This window comes from Thamnophis sirtalis, unplaced genomic scaffold, assembly GCF_051295495.1.
Source record: "Thamnophis sirtalis isolate CommonGarterSnake01/CBP01778 unplaced genomic scaffold, rThaSir2_p1.2 scaffold_5, whole genome shotgun sequence".
Classification (NCBI taxonomy): Eukaryota; Metazoa; Chordata; class Lepidosauria; order Squamata; family Natricidae; genus Thamnophis; species Thamnophis sirtalis.
Window position 1 is genome coordinate 113,752,611 of NW_028261385.1, and position 22,535 is coordinate 113,775,145.

Below are 22,535 nucleotides of genomic sequence, written 5' to 3' on the forward strand. Positions count from 1 at the left end.
CCTGGACAAAAATATATTGCAATGGTTATTCTATGATTTATAATCTTCTGTTTGGATTTTATGTTGAAAATTGTCTAGAAAATAAAATTGGTCCAAAATGAGCAGTTGACAGTAATCATCTGATCACGTTATTACTAATCCATTAAAATCTGCCCTGGGTATCAGTCCATTTATAGGCTGAATTCAAAGGCCTGGATGGTTCTCTAAAGCCATCCAAAGGGCATTGGACTAGGCTCCTGAAGTAGGATAGTATCTTACACTCTCAATTCATTACCCAAGGCTTTCATTGAGCTGCCTCCATGCCCAGGTCACTGAAACAAGAAGGCATGGTGGGTTTGTTGAATGCCATCCTGAGAGAGGCTCACTTGATGCCTACATTCATATCTTTTTAATGCCAAATTTTTCATTGAGTTTTATTTTTTATTTTACTCATGCGCTGTTCCTACTCTGATCATTTTGGTTCTTATGGATTCACACACACACGCGCGCACACATACACACACACACGGATGTTTAAGTGCCTGTTCAGAAAAAAATAAGCTTTTTTCCTTTCTTCAGTCCACAGGTGCTCAGGTTCAGGTGGCAGGGGATATGCTGCCCAACTCTACAGAAAGGGCAGTGACCATCTCAGGGACCCCCGATGCAATTATCCAATGCGTCAAACAGATCTGTGTGGTGATGCTGGAGGTACAGTCTGTAACAGGGGTAAAGTATAAAGGACCATAAGTAAATAACTGAAAATGGATTGTTATTAGTCCTTGCCTACTCAGGCATTCAATCAATCTGTGGTTCAAAACAGCTCTGGGTGACTACACGAGAAAGTAATTCTATGAGGATTTGGGGTAAAATAGTAGTTCAGGGAGACAAGAGTATGCAGGCATGCAATGCCTACTAGGACATTTGGTTTATATTGTCATTAAATATACTTTAGTTATAAAAGATGCAGTGAGATACATTTTTGCAGATTTAATATGAAACAATTATATTGTTCAGCAATCCAACAAAACAGGAATGAAAAGAGGAGTGCATTAATAATATCATTTCTATTTTTCTAATTCATTAATTTCCTGCTATGATTTGTATTCTTCAGTTGTCAAGAATATTTCTAACATAAGACTAATATGTGGTTTCTATTTGTCTCCATCCTCTGCTTTCAGATGAAAGCTCTCTTGATTTTAGAGCACTTTTATCCAAAAATAAAATAAAGCATTAACACCATTAGGTGATGTGCTGTGGAACTACCATTAAAATGTGTATGCTAGCAAATGAAAATCTGGAAACAAGAATGTGCATTGATAATATTGTATTAGGTGGGAGTTGGAGGTGGATTCATGCTTATGAAAAATTTTTGAAGAAATCAGTGCAAGAGCAGATTCCTGGTAGCTGAAGTTAATGAGTAATTCTAGCTACAATAATAGCAGGGTGTTTAAACCTCACCAAAATAAAAAGGGGCTTTCCAAATGTATCTAAAAAAGCAAGTGCTTTATCTGTTTTTATTGCAAATTTTCAAGATAACATTTCATGAATATTTCAGCTAAGACACTACCTAGACCCATCTACAGCATGTTAATTTTTTCATGTAATTAAATAACCTTTCTATGTATAACTTCATTATGCTCCATTGGCTCCAGGCCAGGGTTCATTATTTCCAGAATTCTGTTTTACATTTTCCTTCATGAATTTCACTGTCTTGAACTTCACTGGTAAAATTAATTGTTGCTACACTTAATTAAGAGCCAAGCTGGCGCAGTGGTTAGAGTGCAGTGCTACAAGCTACTTCAGCTGACTGCTAGCTGCAGTTTGGCAGTTCAAATCTCAACAGCTCAGCCTTCCATCCTTCCGAAGTGGGTAAAATGAGGACCCAGATTGTTGGGGGCAATATGCTGACTCTGTAAACTGCTTAGAGAGGGCTGTAAAAGCACTATGAAGCAGTATATAGGTCTAAGAGCTATTGCTACACTTGATATTATTTTCTGTTCCTGCTAGATATGTCTTTTCTGTTCCTGCTAGATATGTCTGCTTAGAATATCCAAATATTGTGACTTGTGATGCTTCATTTATGCAGCATCAGAAATGACATTCATTCTAAATATTAAAGGAGAATTGAAAAATCAAATTATAACAATTGCATATGCAAGTTTTGAAAGAAAGTAAAAATTCTTCAGATTAATATGCAGTACATGAGAATAAAAATAAGGTCCACACAGTTAGATTCGACTGCTATGTGGAGGAGCAAATGTTAATCCAAATATAAGTAACTTTAGCACAGGGATGTGCAATTGTTTCTTGGGCCATATTTGACTTTTGAGTAGTAGCTAAGGGCAGCAGTGCTCCCAAAAGTAGCAAATAAAGCCAGCATTAAAACTTAATTTGATTTTATTTCTAGTTAAATGTCATTAAATACACTTACTTTAGTTACTTTCCAATCATACATTTAGTAATTTTCTTCTCCCTTATTTAAAAATTAGAATTGGGTAATAATTTATGAAAGTCTCAGGAAGCCATATTCACGCCTTTTGGCTAAACATTTCATACCAGATTGGTGGCTATTTGGAAAAAAATGAAGTGGGTGAATGAGCTATATTACTAAACTATTTGCAACAGTTTTTGAAATGTATCTTGTGATTGTCCAAAAATACTAAAATAAAAAGGAGCAGCTTCCTGGCAGCAGAAAAAATAGAAGACATAATTTGGTCTAAAGGCTCAGAGAAAGTTCTTGGAAGTGGTCTTCAGAGGGCTGGAAACCTTGCAATCTCACAATCCCTCTGCTGCTGTCTTAAGCAGAACATTGATGGAAAGGAGAGCCTTTAATTTGTGCCCAGCAATCCCAAGGCAAGTGAACACCTGGCCACGATTAATGGTCCACTAAATGATTCTAGTTTCTGGTCTGGTAACAAAACTTTGCAAAGTTAACTTTATCAGTTCATATTCAGTATGGTTTTATTTGTACATGTTTGGTTGCCCTCTAACACTCTTTTTGCTATTGTTTTAGGAAATGTGGTCTAATGTTCTCTCTCCCTCTCCTTGTCCCTTTTCCTAGTCCCCACCGAAAGGTGCCACCATCCCCTATCGCCCAAAGCCTGCCTCCACCCCTGTCATTTTTGCAGGTGGTCAGGTAAGAGCCGACCCACTTGCAGCCTCCACTGCCAACCTCAGCCTTTTACTGCAGCACCAGCCGCTGCCTGTTAGTGCACTCAGGTTTTGTTGCCTTTTCACTTGCATGGTGTCATCCCATTCATGTTACACCAGGACAAGTGGACTCAAAGCTCTTTGTTTGCAAAATACTGGGGGTAGCAATTGAATAAGCAGTATGAATACCATCTGGTACAACAAAAGGAAATAGGGATCTAGATCGCACAAGACAGACTCTCCTCAGTCTTCGCTTAAATCACAAGACAATAAATGTTACCAACTAAGATCTAGAACAATAGATATATGTGAGCTGATTCTACATAAATTCATTACTCATAAATATAGTTGGGAGTTGGCTGACCTCACAGAAAGGCAAGAATACTTTCTAAAATAACATTCAGATTGAATTCAGAGATCTCAATACATAGCAAATGGTTGTTCTGTCAACTTTTTCTAAGAAAAGAATTGGGGCAAAATATCCACCAAATCATGTCACATGTTCATCTATTTGCACTATGGCCTTTACACAGTATTTTAGTGAGATGCTAGCAAATAGAAGAAAAGTAATTCCTGTTTATCTTGTCCTAAAAAAAATTAAGCTTATGTTTATTTCTACATTCAGTATTACATAATTTATTTACTTCTCAGTGCTCATGAAGCTCATCTTCATGGAATCAGAGAACATAAGATTTGGAAGAGATCTTGGAAGTCATTTACTGAAGTCCAAACCTCCAATTCAGGAATCCACCACTAAATTGATGGTTATGCAGCTTCTGTTCAAAGATCTCCAGTAAAGTAAGACCATCATCTAACAAATCAGTCACTTTCATTGTTGAAGATTAGAAAATTCTTCCTACTGTCCAATCTTGCCATTTCAATCTATTATTTCTGAATCTGCCCTCTCTTCCCCAAAAAATGTCAACCCTTTCAATATCATGTCTTCCTGCAGTTTTCTCTTCTGCAAGCTCAACATACCAGTGCCTCCAACTGTTCCTTACTTCCAGGTCCTCAGTTACCTCTGTTGTTCTCCTCAACATATGCTCAGGTTTGCCCATTTCTTTTCTGAAATGAAGTGACCTGAACTGGATGCAGTATTCTAGATGCTATGTAATTATCAGAGAATAGAGAGGAACAATGATTTCTCTTGATTTAGATGCTACTTCTGCTGATGCAGTCAAGAACTGTATTGACAATTTTGGCATCACATTGTTTTATGTCATGTGCCAACACAATCAGTTTCTTTTAGTCATACTGCTATCCAATATAGTTCCTTTATCCTATACTTGTGCCTTCAATTTGCATTTATCCTTGTTGAAATTCATTTTACTGGTTTCTCCTCACTCTTCCTGCCTGTCAAAGATCTTTGACCCTAATCCTAAGGTAGCCCTTCTATATTTGTATCATTTTGTAACTTGTCATCCATGTCATTTATAAATATTTATTAATTTATTTGTATCCAGCTTTTATTTTTTTACAAATAACTCAAGGCGTTGAATATATCCAACACATCTTCCTCTCCCTATTTTGCCCCCAACTATCATTTGAGGTGAGGTGAGCAGAGACATAGAGACTGTCCCAAGGTCACACAGCTGGCTTTCATGGATAAGGTGGAACCTGAACTCATGGTCTCCTGCTTTCTAGATTGGTGCCTTCACCAATAGTCCAAACTGGATCTCAAGTACATTGAACAGAATTGAGTCCTGCAGTTTACCATTACCATTTGACATTAATTTTCAAATTGATGGGAAATCACAAATATACAGTTGTTGAGTACGATTATCCAACCAGTTCTGTAATCTATTAATGGCAACATAGTCTAGCCCTCATTTTGCCATCTTCTCTTCTACAATTTCATGGGAGACTTCGTTGAATGTTTGCTGAAGTCAAGATACATTACATGCAGCATATCCCCATGATCAACTAAATGGTCAGTAAAAAAGAAATCAGGTTTTTGAACCTCATAATATTTGATAGGTCTCTGCTAGCCTTCCAAGCACTTCATTCTTTCCTAAATGCTCACAAAATGCTTAATAATCTATTCCAGAATTTTCAATATCAAGATGTCTAACCTGTAATTCCTCAGGTCCTCCTTTTTCCTTCCTCCAGTTCTCTAACGATGTGCCTGTCCTCCATATTTCTATTTTAACACAACAGAATTACACTGAGTCAGCCTTGCACTGAGTTGCAATTTAAACTTGATTTCTTTCTGCAAATATTAACTACTTGCTGATACTTCTTGGAAATTACAACACCCTTTTTGTTTTCTCCCAGATTTTATCTTCAACATTTAGCTTAGTCAAAATTATCCAATGCACCCACAACAGTTTTCTAAACCCATTTTTCCCCTCAATGGAATGATGTGTTATTGTATTTCCAGTGCCAGTCCTCCTTTATTTCCTTTGACCTAAGGATTTCTGTCAACGCAATCAGATTTAGTTAATCTATTTCTCTCAGCTTGTTGAAATTAACTTTGTAGTGTACATTTATGATTATGCTTCAATCTATTTCTGGAACACTTGAACTGCAAGATTATATCAACATTCTATCTAAGCTTCTCCTTGTTTTGCACCTTCAATGGCTATTCCCTACTTCAACACTGTTCCCTGTTCATTAGGATCATCAGTTCTCTTGTTTCTTCTTCAATTTTCTTGACAATGAAGCAGTCAGAAAGACCATAGAAGAATTTTGGAAACTGCAGTTTTGCCTGAAATGGTTTTACAACACATGTCCAGGTAGTTAACATCTCCTGTTATTAGCATTTCTTCTAAAATTTATCACTGTAAATTATACATCTTTTTTTTTCACTGCTTAACTTTTGTGTTAACTTCAGAAAAACATCCCAAGTGCACTAGGGTCTATTTGAAATACTTGCATCACCCTGTCTTGATTGTTAGCTAATTTAAACAATAACATTTATCTGGATGAATCTTGATTTTCCACATAACAAATAATTGTACATTCTCATTTAATTAAATAAAATGTTCTGATGGTTCAAGTGGCCAAATAAGATTAGTGCTTGAAAACAGGAAATATAATATTTTAAAACAAAGTGAATAATATGGTTGAATCACTAACAGACATACAATCTGAAATACATCCACAGCTAACATACAACAGAGCCTCTGGCTGCATTGAGCTAAGGAACACATAATATTGGGATTTTCTTCTCTGAAATGCTGCTTTAATGATGGTGTGGGGCAAGTTGGATTTGGTAGCAATATGGAAGAAAAGGTCCATCTCACCAAAATTGTACCTATCTATTTTCCTTTGCAACTGACAGAGACTTGGGTGAGCCAGATTGTTAAATAGTAAATTATTTGACAACACACACACCCTCATTTTTTTCTCAATCTAAATCATGTTCTTTTCCTCAGTAATTGACCATTCCTAGCTTACTTAAAAATTTTATACCTTTGCAGTCCCTCTGTTACAATTATATACTAAAAAGAAATAATTAAAGTTCAATTTTGAAGAACAAAAATGCTATAATGGCCCAACCAACTGTAATTGGAAATATTTGTCCAGGGTAGCCTTTTCTCGTAATTCAGAATCTGATGAAAGAGCTTTGGGTCCAGCTTTTGCTTCTCAAAAGGGAGAGTAAAACAGAAGGAACTGTTATAATAAATGAAGTATAAGTCCCTTACGTAGAAGTGCCTCAAGAGAAGGAAACAATTAGGGATCGCCATCACTTAATACTTTATGTTATGGGCTCATTTAGTTGACTAAAGCAAAGGAGGAAGTGCAGAAACATCAACTTTCCTTCCTCCTGCAACAGCACCTAGGCAGTAATAAATATTCAATATACAATGGAGTAATAACAAAACTGCTACCATTTAAATATAAGAGATTCATATGACATTTTCATACATTGGTATTTGTTGGATCTTAATCTTAAAGTCAGAATCCAACAAGCTATGAAAACACAGCATGAGCCAAATCCAATTCAGCAGCCAGCAAGATATATCTTGCAGGAAGGACAATTATTACTCTTTAATCTAGGCCAGTGGTTCCCAAACTTGGCAACTTTAAGATTTGTGGACCAGCAGAGCTGGCTGGAGAATTCTGGGAGTTGAAGTCCACAAGTCTTAAAGTTGCCAAGTTTGGGAACCACTGATCTAGGCCAACACTCTTTGGAATTAGTTTCATACATCTAATAGAGAAATGGCATAGCTAGGGTTTCACAAAACAACTGACATACCGAGCAGAGCTGGCTGGAGAATTCTGGGAGTTGAAGTCCACAAGTCTTAAAGTTGCCAAGTTTGGGAACCACTGATCTAGGCCAACACTCTTTGGAATTAGTTTCACACATCTAATAGAGAAATGCCATAGCTAGGGTTTCACAAAACAACTGACATACTGAGCCATTCTAACAGTCATCAGAATTGATTATTATAGGCTCAAACACAGAAGTCAACCAATTGATAGGTCATTTTCCTTCAGGTAGCAAATTATTTCAGGGTTTGAGGGGGAAAAAAAATTTGACTGTCTGCATTGGAAGAGAAAATGAGACCTCCACTCACTTTACAAGTAGCCAGTATATATGCTTTGGTGCTGGATGGAAAAGATGCCAAAAATGAATCATTCTGCTAATAAAAAATACAGTAACACAAAAATAAAAGTGCAAATCTTCATCCATATGTCATAACCCGTGTGAAAGATACTTGTTTCTTTTATCTATATTTACTTTATTTATAAATAAATAGCCCTATCTTATATAACCCAAAGGTTGAATATGTTGAAATGGAAATGGAGAATTACTTTGCTTAATTGCAAGGTGACACATTTTTCTATATTATATGGCTGAATTCTTTTTCCTATTTAATTGATGTCAGTGTCTTCTAATAGGGAACTGATAAAATATAAGTATTAAAACAAAAGTGAAATGAAAAAACTAACAAATGCATTGAAAGAAAATCCCTCCATCTCATCCCAAGCACTAATCACTTTGCTGCAGTTACAGTATTGAACCTTAAGTTAAGGAACCTAGTTGGTTTGATTTTGAAATTCAACGAAATTTTTCATTCATTTTCCTTTGCTGTTCTTACTCTCCCTTTATGTGTGATTGTTCATCTTTCTAGCCTATTTAAATGGAACTGTATTTAAATCACTTATGAAAAATGATTTCCTTTAGCACATTTACTGTTGCTTATAATGGGTTCTTTATTTCAATTTTTCAATAAAGAGAAAGTTGTTTTATAGTCTGCCAACTTTTTATTTATAAATCCCCAAAAGAGAAGAAGCTAAAAGAGAAAAATGTCTGTTCCTCAATGGAAAGAATTAATAAGAATTAGAAGCTTAGAGGTTTTGTGACTGTGGTTGTGTTTTTTACTGTATTCTATTACCTTACATACATCAGTGATTCTCTCTTTTTCACAAAAAGGATCGGAAGTGTGTAAAACAAGCATAAAGGAAACGTGCTAGTACAGTACCACATTTTTATCAACCAAACAATAGAAGGCATATTGTTATTTACTGGGCAATATGTTTAAGATCTTAGACTTGGGTAGAATCTAGCCCTACAAATTGGACCACAGCTGCAATCTAAGCCAATCTAAGCATCTTGCAATAAGAAATCTCACAGCAGGTTCTTTTTTATGAGGTCATAGATTACAGTATTATTATTATGTTGTACTTGTTGTTGTTTATCAAATAATTGTCTTTGAGTTTCAGAAACAGAATATTTGACTGTAGATCTTTTTAGAGCTGAGAAATCCTAAATAAGGAAAATACAAAATTAGGTACTGGAAATTCTATTTAGTTCAGCCATAAACTCTTGGGAAATAAAATGTTTTTCTGCCACACGTCCTCATTCTTTACAATGGAAGTATTCATACCTATACATTGATTGCCATGATAGCCTTTTTGTGAAGAGGTAATAATAATGAGAAAATAATAATCTAACTATTGAAAAAGATACTTCAGGAAAACACTCAACCCTATAGTTATTGGCACAATAGACAATATAACAGATTAAACACATCTTTACAATAGCTGAATAATTTGTCTATATCAAATATGGATTAACAAACTACCTCACTGGGCACATTAGGAAGTTACTTGGAAAAGGCATAGGATCCTCAATGAGATTCAAATTTCCAAAGAGCAACAAGAAAATAAGTGATTTTTTTTGTTCGTTGTTCTCTGCATTGTGTTATTCCTTGATGAAATAATAACAATGAAATGATTTTGTCAATGCTGATTGTGTTTAAGTGTTGCTCCAGATGATAATTATATTATATATTATGTAATTATATTTTATAATTATAAAATATGTATTTATGTTATTAATCAAATTTATGGGGCTGCCCATCTCACAAAATTAATCTGAAAGGTGTAAAACAAATCAGTAAAAATGGTAAATGAATGACAATCATTAGTTAAAACTATTATATAATATTATTAAACAGAATTAGTAATTATAGAAGAAGATCTAAAAGAGGTAAAGAGAATAATACATGGTTGGATGTAAATAATAAAGAAGTCACATCCTGGGTCTCAAGTCTACTGGGTCACCGGGACCTAATGGATTACATTCCAGAGTTTTGAAGAAACTGGCAGATGTGATTTTGGAACCATTGAACCATATCTTTCAAAGTTTTGGTAGCACTGGGGAACTACCAGAAGATTAGAAAAGAGCTGATATGGTTCCTATCTTCAAAAAAAGAAAAAGTATGGCCTACATCATTATCTGAGAAGATATCTACATGGAGGGAAGTAAGCAGTATGGTATTCCAAGGTTCCTTTTTAAGCCCATTGCTCTTTAATATCTTCATAAACAATTTAGAAGCGGGAATAGAAGGGGGACGCATCAAGTTTGCAGATGACACTAAACTAGCAGGAATAGTCAACACCCCAAAAGATAGGCTCAAGATCTTGAGCACTGGACCCTATCTAAAAAATTGAAATTCAATATATAGAAAAGTAAGGTTTTCACTCAAGCAAGGAAAACCAAATGTACAGTTACATATTAGGTGAAACTTGGCTCAATAGCAGTAACTGTGAGAGGGATTTTGAAGTCTTAGTGGTCAATCACTTAAAAGAGCTGTGGTGGCACAGTGATGAACATGCAGTATTGCAAGCAAACTCTGATGATTGCCAGCACTTTGATCCTGGCTGGCTCAAGGTTGACTCAGCCATCCATCCTTTGGTAGATCATTAAAATGAGGACCCAGGTGGGGGAAATTTGCAGACTATGTAAAACACTTAGAGAGGTCTATAAAGCACTATGAAGTGGTATATAAGTCTAAGTGCTATTACTATTGTTAAATAAGAGCCAGCAGTGTGTGGCAGCAGCCAAAAAAGCCAATGCTAGGTTGCATTAACAGAGGGATCGAATCAAGATCTCATGAAATATTAGTACCATTTTATGAAGCCTTAGGAAGACCACATGTAGAATACTGCTTCCAGTTTTGGTCATCATATTATAAAAAAGATGTTGAAACTGGGGAAAGAATGCAGAAAACAGCAACAAAGATGATTAGCGGGCTGGAGATTAAACATGAATAACATTTGCAGGAATTGAGTATGTCTAGTCTACTGAAAAGAGGGACAAGGGATAATATGATAGCAATGTTCCAAGATTTCAGGGGCTACTGCAAAGAAGAGGGGGTCAACCTATTTTCCAAAGCACAGGAAGGCAAGACAAGATACAATGAATAGAAACTAATTAAAGAGAGAAGCAACTTTCAACTAAGGAGAAATTTTTTGACAGTGAGAACAAATAACCAGTGGAACAGCTTGCCTTCAGAAGTTGTGGATGCTCCATCACTAGAAACTTTTAAGAAGAGACTGAACAGCCACTTTTCTGGAATGGTGTATGTTTAGACTAGAAAAGCTGTAACATCCCTTCCAACTCTGTTATTCTATTCTGTTCAATGTCACCATTCAACAATGGAGCTTAAAATATGGTACCAGTATTTGCAATCTAACTGATGCCACAGCATTGTTGTTTGCTTAAAATTGGGAAAGGGATTATACTAAAGAGCAGAACTGAAGAGAATATACAGGCCTTGAGGGATCTTTGGAAGCTTAGGAGTAATGATGCCAACCTTATATCTGGGGCGAGAAGATGCTACAATACGGGTGCCACAGCAGAAAAGGCCTGCTATCTAGGACCCATCAAATGTAGCGTTCTAGATGATCACTGACATATCTGTCATAACATATATAAAATCATATAATTATATTAAATTATATAATATTATAAGTTAGGTTGCCAATCTGGGGTAAAATTCTGTCTGGTGGTCAGCCATATAATGTTATATAATAACCAACCTGAGAATCACTTGGACATTATTGGCATTGACAAAATCATTCAATTGCAAAGGGCATTACTTAGAACACTTGACACATTCTGTAATAATATCTTTAATACCATCAAACAACTGCTTATCCCACATCATTGGGAAGGATTTGCCAAATTCAGTCTAAATATTTGGCTAAATGCATGGCCAACTATAATAATATCTAAATATAGAGAGGGAATTCTGGTCCACAATATATCTTGTCAGATGTCAGATCTTACTGTTTGCCAGGCTTGCCAACAACAATGTTGCAATGGATGGGCATTACAAAGCAATCATTGTTTACACTCACAACTGAATGCCTATTGCCAGTCACTGCAATTTTGCAATGTATGAAATGATGGTTGCCCAAGGCTTGCACAATTGAATCCAGTCAAGCAGCTCTCTTAGAAAGAATGGAAGATGTGCACAATCAGTGTGCAGTCCCCCTTAACTAGCTCTGATGGTCTTTCCCTGAAGTCCTTATTGCAAGGTTGATCAAAATTGTTATTTTTAGCTGCAAAATCCAGAAGGAAATACTGATCTGTTCCTGTCCTTTGACTAAGACAAATGCCACCCAACAACTATTTCTATAAGCAGTCCAAAGCTTAATTGAGACAAATATTTATTCTGGGTAGAAGTTAGAGTGGAGAATTGGATTGGGGACACGGCTGTTTCAGAAAGGACTTTTGTTTACATCTGAATATGGCATAAATATGGCAGATTCTGTGCCAAAGACCCTCTCCCTCTTCCTCAATGGAGTTGTAAAACAAGTTAAAGTTGAATTAAGAGGGAAATTAAGGTCAATACTTAATTGCATGAAAAGAAAGTAGATATTCTTGTGAGCCTGGTTTGCAAAAGTTTCAACTTGGCCTGAATGGGAACAAACATGTTTTTGAAAAAAGAATGCCCAGTAACTCAGCTCCCCTTGCTATGCAAGAGTTATGTTGAGTCATTTCCCAGGTACCAGCCCAAGATCTCTATTAAGCTGCCAGGTACTTAGGTGAGGTCATTTCACAGATTGTAACTGAGAGGACTGGTAAGGTTATAACTACTTACTCCTTTTCACTCATACAAGGACCACTCTTGATGGAAACTCTTTAATCTATTTAGAGAAATTATTCAAACATTTTCTCCGTCCAAAACTGGCTCTGGAAAATTAGCTGAAAGGACTGCATTAAAGGGGGGAGGGGGATAAACCTCAGGCTACCCAATAAAGAGGGGAGGGTGGCTGTGTAATTGGCATTTGGAAGCACTATCTGGTCACAGTGAAGTTTCTGGCTTCACTGTTGGTTGGTAAGTCCTCCATGAGTTTCACTTTCCTATGTGCCCAAGTAGACCAGAGGCAAAAGCTTAGGAAGTTAATTACTGCCAGCATTAGAAAGTGCTTCATTGGGTAGATATATTTTAAAGGGTTCAGTTAAATTCCAGTTTATTATATACTATAGGCCTACGCCCACTTTATAATATGGTGTTATAACAATGTCCCTGATTTGATAGATAGACCCAAATATTGCAGACTATGGAAGATCCTAACATGTTGGTTAGTGTTACATGTCTAGCATGAAGTGAAGCCTATAGCAACTGGTCACTGTGTCAGTGTCTTATACTGCTTTTTTTTTCCAGGCCTATACAATTCAAGGACAATATGCAATTCCACATCCAGATGTGAGTTTCTCTTTATTATTCGTAAATGTATTTTATGTTACCTGCATGCTTTGTCAAATGAGTAATATTAATATTAATATTTAATATTAATATGCTTTTTTCAAAATAATTGGCCATGTGTAGTATTGGTAATAATTAGGACCCAATCATATTTCTATTGAGGACTTGGCCTGTTGTTAAATTATCAAAAAAAAATTCTGTGCTATCCCTTTGCTAATTTTTTTGTTCCCTGATATTAGTCATTAAAGAGCCTTTCCTTTTATTTTTTCTGCCATAACGCTGATGTAACATAAACAACCTGAGTTTATGCGTCTTCTTACTTTATGATGTGGTTATACCCAGAATCCTTGCTATTTTCCTCAGTCTTTGCTAATTTATTTAATTTATATTCAGCCTTTTGCCAAGAACTCAAGATACACTATATTTCCTTAGTTATAATGAAAAAGGAGAGTAAATTTCTGCTGATGCTGAATCGTTTATTTTTAGAATTTTGGGGAGGGGAAAACAGTTGGTTATTGTTCTCTAGTTATCATTCCAGACCAGAAGTGGGCACCATTATTTGTTTTACATTTTTAACAAAAACATTTTTCTTAATAGCAATAGCGATAGGACTTATATACTGCTTTACAGTGCTTTACAGCACTCTCTAATTCATTTACAGAGTCAGCATATTGCCCCCAACAATCTAGGTCCTCATTTTACTGACCTCAGAAGGATGGAAGGATGAGTCATCCTTAAGCTGGCCAGGATTGAAGGAATCAAACTCCTGGCAATGTGAGCAGAGTTAGCCTGCAATACTGCATTCTAATCACTGTGCCACCATAGTGCTTACTTTATGTTCCTTCCTTTCTTAAAACAAAACAAAACAAAACATATAACAACTGAAACATTTGCGAAATTGCTTTTCCTAAATGAGTTTAGTTCCGTTGTCTCTTTCAGCTGCAAAATGAAGATTACGAGTGCGTTTTATTTCTATGCTGCCAAAGGATTCTCACACTGAATTTTATACAGGGAGAAAAAAAATTGAAGCTTCATTTTTATCTATTTTCAATGTTTAGGCTTTATGTTTGCTTGCTTGCTTATGTATTTATGGATGAGAGAAAATGTATAGCCTAAATATTGAGAATGTGAAATTAATTACTGTTCTCTGATCAGAAATATGTCTTAGGAGAAATGTAATAAAATGTAGTTATAAATAACAATTGCTTAGAAAATGTCTGTCTGATCAACTGCCTATAATAATGAACATAATAGGATAAATATACAATACATAAAAATATGGAAGAAATATGGAAACATGTTCAAACAAACTTAATCCTACTTCTCATGCAGGGACTTTCAACATGCAGATGGGAAATTGATATGGAAATGAAAGTGCTAGTTGAGGGCTCCTTGGTGCTCTCTGAGCTTGGTTGTTTTCTTGCAAACATTTCATTATCCAAACTATTGTAGGTAACATTATCAGTGCTGATTACACACTAGCACTGATGAGGTTACCTAGTTTGGGTAATGAAACACCTGCAAGAAAACAGCTAAGTTTCAGAGAGCATCAAGGACCCCTCATTTCAACCATGAGTTACAAATATTTTCCTTTAAAGTGTTAGTTATCCTTATATCTCTCTGCTGGTGTTACACAGTAGTACAGTTGCCCATAATGAAGAACTTTGCACAAGGGCTTCAGGGTGATACAGAACACTGAATGATATGAGATTAAAACCTCAAAGTTAATCACATAAGCAATCAATATATACTATATGCCACGGGTATCAAACTTGTGATGTCACGTTGTCATGTGACATATTGTGACTTTTACCCACTCTGCTAAACTGGGGGTGGGCATGGCCAGTGAGTGACACATCTGGCCCACGGCCCATGAGTTTGACTGCTGTATGTCAAGCAGCTATGACTCAAGGTCCCTCTTCTTCAGAAAAAGAGCCTACTGATCATTATTTACAAAGGAGGCAGGTAATCCAGTCTCTCTCTCCTCTAGTTTAATAAAATCCCACAAGTTCATGCATATTATAAAAATGAGAAAATACCGTGGTCCAAGCGTGTTTGTGGCAGCAGATGAAAAAGAAAACATATAGCTATAGGAAAAAATAATAATTACATTTTAATAATTTGTCCCAAACAAATGAGAACAATGAACTGGAGTGGAATACTAAAGAGCAGATCAGCCCATGGAAATCAATGGCATTATTACTCAAATAAGAAATGTTATCACATCTTACAAAGCACATCCTTAACCAGAGAGAGCAACACAGAACACTTTCTAAATGCAAGAAATCTCATCAGTTTAGAAAAACTTCAACTGCTAGAGTAAGATTTCATTGATCATATGTTTCAGTTTAGATTGTAATCAGTGAAAACAGCACTATTCTCTTTCTGCAGATTTGGAGCTTTTTGTTGTCTGATTTAACTGTTTATGCATAAATACAAAACGTCGGTATTGGACAGCTTGAAAGGGGGCTTGACTTTTTTTATAAACACAATTATCCAATTCAAATTTTAGAATATGCAATTCATTGAAATTCTGTTATCTTAACCCCTACAGTATTTCAGTACAACCCAGTTTCTGGTTCTTTTAAAAAATGTGCAGAATTCCAGGATTCTTAACTGAGATTTCATCAGAACAGAGCTGGAAGGGACCTTGTTGGTTTTCTAGTCCACCCCCTGCTCAAGCAGGAGATCCAGTGGTGGGTTTCAAATTTTTTTAGAACCTATTCTGTAAGTGTGGCCTGTTTTGTGGGAGTGGCTCAATGGTCATGTGACCAGGTGGGAGTGGCTTGGCAGTTGTGTGACCGGGTGGGTATGGCCAACTTGGAAAATATGGTAAAACTCACTTATCAACGCTCTTGCTTAGCAACCAAAATGTTGGGCTCAATTGTGATCGTAAGGTCTCTCTCTCTCTCTCTCTCTCTCTCTCTCTCTCTCTCTCTCTCTCTCTCTCTCTCTCTCTTTCTTTCTTTCTTCCTTTCTTACTTGTGTCTCTTCCTCTGTATTTTTTTCCACCCTTCCTTCCTTCCTTCTTCCTTTTTTCTTTCTTGTGTCTCTCTCTCCCACTTTCTTTCTTTCTCTCTTTATCCTTCTTTCACTTTCTCTTTCTTTCTCTTTCTTCCCTCCTCATTCTCACACACACATCCCTTCCAGTTGGTGAAAAATTCTGTTTTGCCAACTGGGAGACTAGCAAAGAAGCCACACTGTCCATTTAAAACTAACCCTATTACTCTATGCACATTTAACTGGAGTTAGTGGGTTGGGGGTGATTTTCATGGAGGCAGAAGGGGGACTCGGCACTTGGCACCGAAGACTTCATTCCTGAGATGCTCCCGTCTTCCTACCTACAGCCGTAAGCATTGAAAGCCTGAAAACACCACCCCCGCATTTTCATAAGGGCAAGCAGGTTCATGAATTGCATTGGGGAATCAGGCCAATGGGCAGCGATGACTGGAAAGGGAGTGCGTGCCGCGTGGGCTTCTTCCAACAGCCGAGTCCTCCCCTACTGTTCCTTCTTCGGCTGTTGGAAGAAGCCCATGCAGCACGCACTCCCTTCTCTTTGACAGTTGCCTGATTTCAAATTGGTGGGGGGAGAAATCCATGTGTTTTTCCTACCTCTCTAATGCATGGATTTCTCCCCCCGCCCCCAATTGTAAACCAAGCAGCTGTCAAAGAAAAGGGAGTGCATGCCACGTGGGCTTCTCTCAACCGCTGAATCGTCCGCTCCGGCAAAGGAAGTGGGTGGGTGGGGCAAGCCTGGAGCGGACAGGTGGGATTTGAATTGAATTAGCAGCCCATACTTCACAAACCAGCAATGTTTACACTGATACAAATCTTTCAAGTAGCTAAAGCTTTTCTAACTTTGTTGCACACTGCCCAGTCATTTGATTGTGAAATGGAAAGCTAAATAAATATGATGAATAAATCAATAAAACCAGAAATCTGAAACAATTTATTTTAAATGAATAATTATTTTGGAAAATGAATAATTATTTATTTATTTCCTCATTTTCCTTATATAAAAATTTACTGAGAGAAGTATCATTCACGAAAGAGACATTGACTGGTTTGATTGGTTTGAAGTAGAGCTATTGTGTTCTGATTAGTTCATTGAGTTTTATATTGTGGTCTATTCATGTAAAATAAAGCTGGTGTTCCATAATAGATCCTCTGAATGTATTCTGAACTCAGTATATTTCAGTTCTGAATTCACTCCATTTCAGTAAAGCCTATTTTAGTTTGGAATCCGTGAAATCTTTCTGAATCGACCAGAGTTCAGTGCATCTGACTAACCGAAGCATGTGTAAATACAACAGGGACGTGCAGTCAGGGGAGGCAGGGCCTCACCAGTGTCATGAGGAAAAGAAAAGAAAAATTAAAAGGAAAAAGGCTAAGGTAGTTGCTGCCAGAGTTACAGTGGATGACTCTGTTTAGTACAAATGGCAGGGAGAGAACTACGGGCCTCCTTTGCATAAGGAATTTTTCGCCTTTTAACTCTTGCTCAGAGTTAAGCCAGGGTTAAAAGGCGAAAAATTCCTTATGCAAAGGAGGCACGTGGTTCTCTGCCTCCTGGTCTGGGAGCAGCAACTCTTGCCTAAGTTGCCTTTTTCTTTTTACATTTTCATCATGGCGGACAAGAGGAGAGTTGAAATGATCCTCTGACACAGCTGGAAAAGGTATGTGTGTCCGATGCAGGGGGCAGGGGGGAGGAATTCAAAATTCCTGTAAGTAATTGTAATTTGTTTTATTGTAAGTAATTTGTGTGTGTGTGTGTGTGCGTGCGTGCGTGTGTGTGTGTGTGTGTGTGTGTTTTACCCGCCTGTACTGGCGCGTGGACTGGCACTTTTTTATTTTTCCGAGCTCCTCCTTGGCGGGCATGCTGGAGTTCTCCAAACAGCCCCAGGAGGAAACCTCGCTTCCCTCCCCGGACTTTCCGGGAGTGGAGAACCCACATTCCGCTCCCACTTCCAAGCCCCGAGTGGCCGGCCTCGGCTCCCACCGTTTTCTCCCAGAGCGCCAACAGGCCCGCCAAGGAGGAGCCCGGATGAGGCTGGAGCGAAAGCTGTAGAGGCAAAATGTGAAGAGGGGTGGGGTGGGGTGTTCCAAGAGGCCCCCTCCCCTTTTTGCACTCTGCAACCAGGCCCGCAGTGGCAAGAGGCTCAGCTCCGCTTCTATCGCTCCCCCCTCCGCAGCTCTTGCTCCAGCCTCGTCTGGGCTCCTCCTCGGCGGCCTGCCAGAGCTCTGGAAGAAAGCGGCGGGAGCCAAGGCTGGCCACTTGGGGCTTGGAAGGAGGAGTGGAATGCGGGTCCTCCGCTCCCGGAAAGTCCGGGGAGGGAAGTGGGGCTGGCCCATTTCCTCCCGGGGCTGCTTGGAGATGGAACCATGGCTGTGGAGACTCGCCAGCTTCTCTGGAGCAGGGGGGGGGGCAATAGAAGCGGAGCTGAGCCTCTTGCCACTGCGGGCCTGGCTTGCGGAGTGCAAAAAGGGGAGGGGGCCTCTTGGAACACCACCCACCCACCCCTCTTCGCGTTTCACCTCCGCGGCTCTCGCTCCAGCCTGGGCAGGAACCGGCGCTCTTCTGCTGCGGGCGGGATGTACTCCTGGTGGCCTGTGGCTCTGGCACTTGCAAGGTGGAAGTGTTTGCCTTGCAGGGCGGGCAAAAGCTGAAAGAAAGCGCCCCACCGCTTCTGTCTGACATAGAGGTGCCCCGCACCCCACAGCTGAGTCGGACATAGCTCCGGGATGCGGGACGCCTCTATTTCGGACATAGCTGCTGTGGGGTGGGCAAAAGCTGCTTTTTTTCTTTTTGCCTCACCAGCCATAAGCTTCACCGCACGTCATTGAAATACAAAGAGATGTTTAAGCAATATACTAGCAATATACTATACTCACTAGAGCCAGTTTGGTCTGGTAGTTAAGACACGTTCTGCCTTAGAGATGGAAACCAGCTAAGTGACAGTCACCCTCTCTCAGCCCAACCTACCACATAGAGTTGGCATTGTGGGGAAAATAGGAGGAAGGTGGGTTGGATATTTTTGCTTTGTTGAGTTATTTGTAAAATAATAAAGATGGGATACAAATAAATGAAATGAAAAAAATATGCATTGTTAAAACTTCTTTTGGGAGATGAGCAGTTCAATTTGGATCCAGAGAGGAACCATAAGTTTCTGCTTTTTCTTACATATAATGGATAAATCACTAAATTATTGTAACATATTTAGGTTTTGTGGAATTGGATGGAATTTAGAAACCCAAATAACTTCTCCATAAAATCTTAGAAGTAGAAAGGGTTTGAAGTTTTGAGCATTTAAAAGGACAAGCCCTCTCATCAGGAATTATTATGATAAACTTGCCCTTATAATTTCTGAAGGTCCAGCACACAGTATGATATGGTGAATAAACAACAGTTTCAAGGTTTAAAAAATGTTCCATTGGATCCCAGGTCCTAAAAATTAGATTACATTATAATACTGAACAGTGTGTAATGTAGTGCATAAGAATCTATAAACATGAATGTTAAAATGGAGGAGTTGTAAATTGGAAGCAATTGTCAGAATCGATTTCTGATTGCAATCTATATGTGGAAGAAAATTCTACTTGGTGATACCAAATTTACAGGGGTTGAGCTGAACACTGTGAAATAGGTATTTGACTTGCAGTAACCAGAGATCACAATTGTCTACTTCTCAGGCCTATGTAGTATTCAACATCTCACCTTCTTAAAATGCATAAAATACAGATGTTCTATTTCTTTCTCTTCCATCTGATTTTTTTATCTTCTGTTAAATCCATCCACATGGAGCCACTGCTTCTGATGGCAATAAAGTCACAGTAGGTTAGCTTGGTTGATGAAGAAGGCTTTTCTGGTTTTAAAGGGTGACTTGAGAGCCAGTTTGATTTAGTGATTAAAGCATCTGACTAGAAACTGTAAGTTTTAGTCCCACCTTAGGCATGAAGTCAACTGGCTGATTTTGAGCTGATTGTTTTCTCTCAGCCCTAGGAAAGAGGGAAAGGCAAACCACTTCTGAAAAACTTTGTCAAGAAAACCTCAGGGACTTGAGCAGGTAGTCTCTGAGAATTGAACATGACTGAACAGAAGAAGAAAAAATAGGTCACTTAAGCCACTGAGTCCAACTGCCTCTTCATTTAGGAATTCAAATTAATATATCAAAGACAGAAGACTGCCTAGGTTCCACTTTAAAATGTCCAATGAAGAGGTGCCCATCAATTTCTTGGATAATTGGTTCCATTATCAAATACTCTTTCTGTTAATATTTTTTTAAAGTTCAATCAAGATTCAAGATCTGCCATCTTGTTATGAAATCTATTGCTCTGTGGAACACAGGAGAACATCGTGTGATCAAGTATCCTTTCTAAAGATAGATACAGATTAACAGAGTTGGAAGGGGTCTTATAGGTCATCTAGTCCAACCCACTGTCCAAGCAATGTCTAGCTTCAATTTCTCTTCGTAGGCCTTAGTGTTTAATCCCATGACCCTATTCATTGACCTTTTTGGAGTCTGTTCAACTTCTCTGAATCTTTAATGTATGTTGCCCAGAAGTAAACTTAGTATTTGAAGTGGAGATAATCAAATAGAATGGAGTAAGTTATTTCCTGTGATTTGGAAACTAAATATCTGTTGATGCAACCTAAAATTGCATTTGCCTTCTTTGCAGCCACATCACACTCTTGGCAATGAATTCAGTTTGCAATCAATTACTAATCCAAGATCTTTTTTGCAAGTAGGTATCCCACATCATATATCTGTGTATGTGATTTTGTTTCCTAAATGAAGAGATTTGCACTTGTCTGTTAAATTTCACTCTGTTACTTTCAGATGTATCAAGATGTATCATACTTTTGTCCATGTATTAAGATTTTTGAATTTTATTTCCGTATTCTAGGATATTAGCTATCCCATCCAAGTTTTATATCTATAAATTAGATACGCATTTCTATATCTTTGAAATCATTAGCAAAAATAGAGGACAGAGAATTAATCCTTATGAACCTCATTTGATACCTCTCTCCAATTTGATGAGGACCCTTTGATTAACATTCTTTGAAGAAGTTTGAGTCACCAATGAATTGTCATGCTTAGCTAAGTTGGCAATTTTAAGTCATGGTTAAGTTTAACTAGCTTAACCAATTTAACCCCTTGCATGGTTAAGTTTAAGCCATGGTTGAGTTTGAACCAGCTATGAAATGTCATGCCATTCAGTCCATGTTTAGCATGTCATTGAATAATTATCTAATGCTTTGTTAAAGTCAAGATACTGTATATTGTGTCTGCAACATGCTAACAATCTATTACGGAAGCTTCTTGTTCAAAACATGAGGTAAGATTAGTGTGGCAAATTGTTTCAAGATCTTTACCATCTGCTCTGGGATTTTCCCTTGTATTAGAATCAGATTAAGTAGTCTGTAGTTTGCTGAATTTTTCCATTTGCCCATTTTAGTAGACATGGACAATGTCTGCTATTTTCCAGTCATCTGGTACTTTACCAGTTCTAATTTCTCAAATATAATGAATAAAAATTCAGCTAGACCACCAACAACTTCCTGACTGTGTTTCTATACCTCTGCATCAGGTCCTATCAAATTTCCTGGTAGAACATATAGTTTCTTGTAGGAGAGGAGAAGGCTGAATAAAATTCATATTCATTAGGTGATGTCAAATTTGACAGTCCTGTAAAGAAGATATGAAGAACATATTTGGTTGGCAAAAAAAAAAACACTCATAAGAAAGAAGCACTATTGAATCATCCATGGATTTGTTTTCTTTTAAAATTCCTACTTATATCAGATAGTGACTTTTGCGAAGCCAAATCTTCCCATCCTACCCACAGTGGGTTTAGTCATAATTGTGTATTCCCTCCAATGTACACAATCATAACTGAAATCAGAAGGGCAGCTCTGTGTTACTTTCTGTCTCTGTTTACACTTTATACTAAAGTAAACTAACCGTATTATGACTTAGCATGATGTGTGAACTATAGTTTAATTTTCCAGTAAAGAAGTTCTATATTCCATCACTTTACTATAAATTAAAACCATAATTTGTTGATTAAGACAGAAAGATTATATAGACAATCTTCTGGTTAAGAAGCAGTAACTAAATCTTAGTTACTTCTTGTTCCAAAATTCCATGGTGCTTCCAGTACACTAACCTAAAGACTATCCAATTTGTGATTAGGAATAGTGAAGGTTGCATAGAGAGAAATGAATGCCACACTTTTGAAGAACAGAACATTTTATTTTGGAGTACTTCATATAGAATGTAATTGTTTTAGATTCTAACCCCTCCACCCCACCCCACCCCCCGGTTAAGATATTTCAAGACAACATAGGTTCTATGATGCCATATGTTTCTCGTGTTTTGCTTGCCTTCTTGGTTGACTAATAAAAGCTCTACTTTTCAAACTTCTTGTAACTTTCCTGACTTCTTCAGCCTC

At 37.6% G+C, this 22,535-nt stretch overlaps 1 protein-coding gene across 23 annotated transcripts in view; it reads left to right on the forward strand.

The window, feature by feature from the left end:
- Positions 1–22,535, forward strand: part of LOC148045565 (poly(rC)-binding protein 3) — a 62,712-nt gene that overhangs the window by 26,098 nt on the left and 14,079 nt on the right. For 5 of the 23 annotated variants that reach the window (XM_087716622.1, XM_087716599.1, XM_087716603.1 and 2 more), the window contains exons 7-10: positions 559–705; positions 3,041–3,184; positions 13,041–13,082; positions 20,757–20,822. In XM_087716622.1, coding sequence (XP_087572748.1) covers positions 559–705; positions 3,041–3,184; positions 13,041–13,082; positions 20,757–20,822 — 399 coding nt within the window. The remainder of the gene's footprint in view (positions 1–558; positions 706–3,040; positions 3,185–13,040; positions 13,083–20,756; positions 20,823–22,535) is intronic. The other 18 variants (XM_087716604.1, XM_087716611.1, XM_087716605.1 and 15 more) reach the window with 7 other exon arrangements.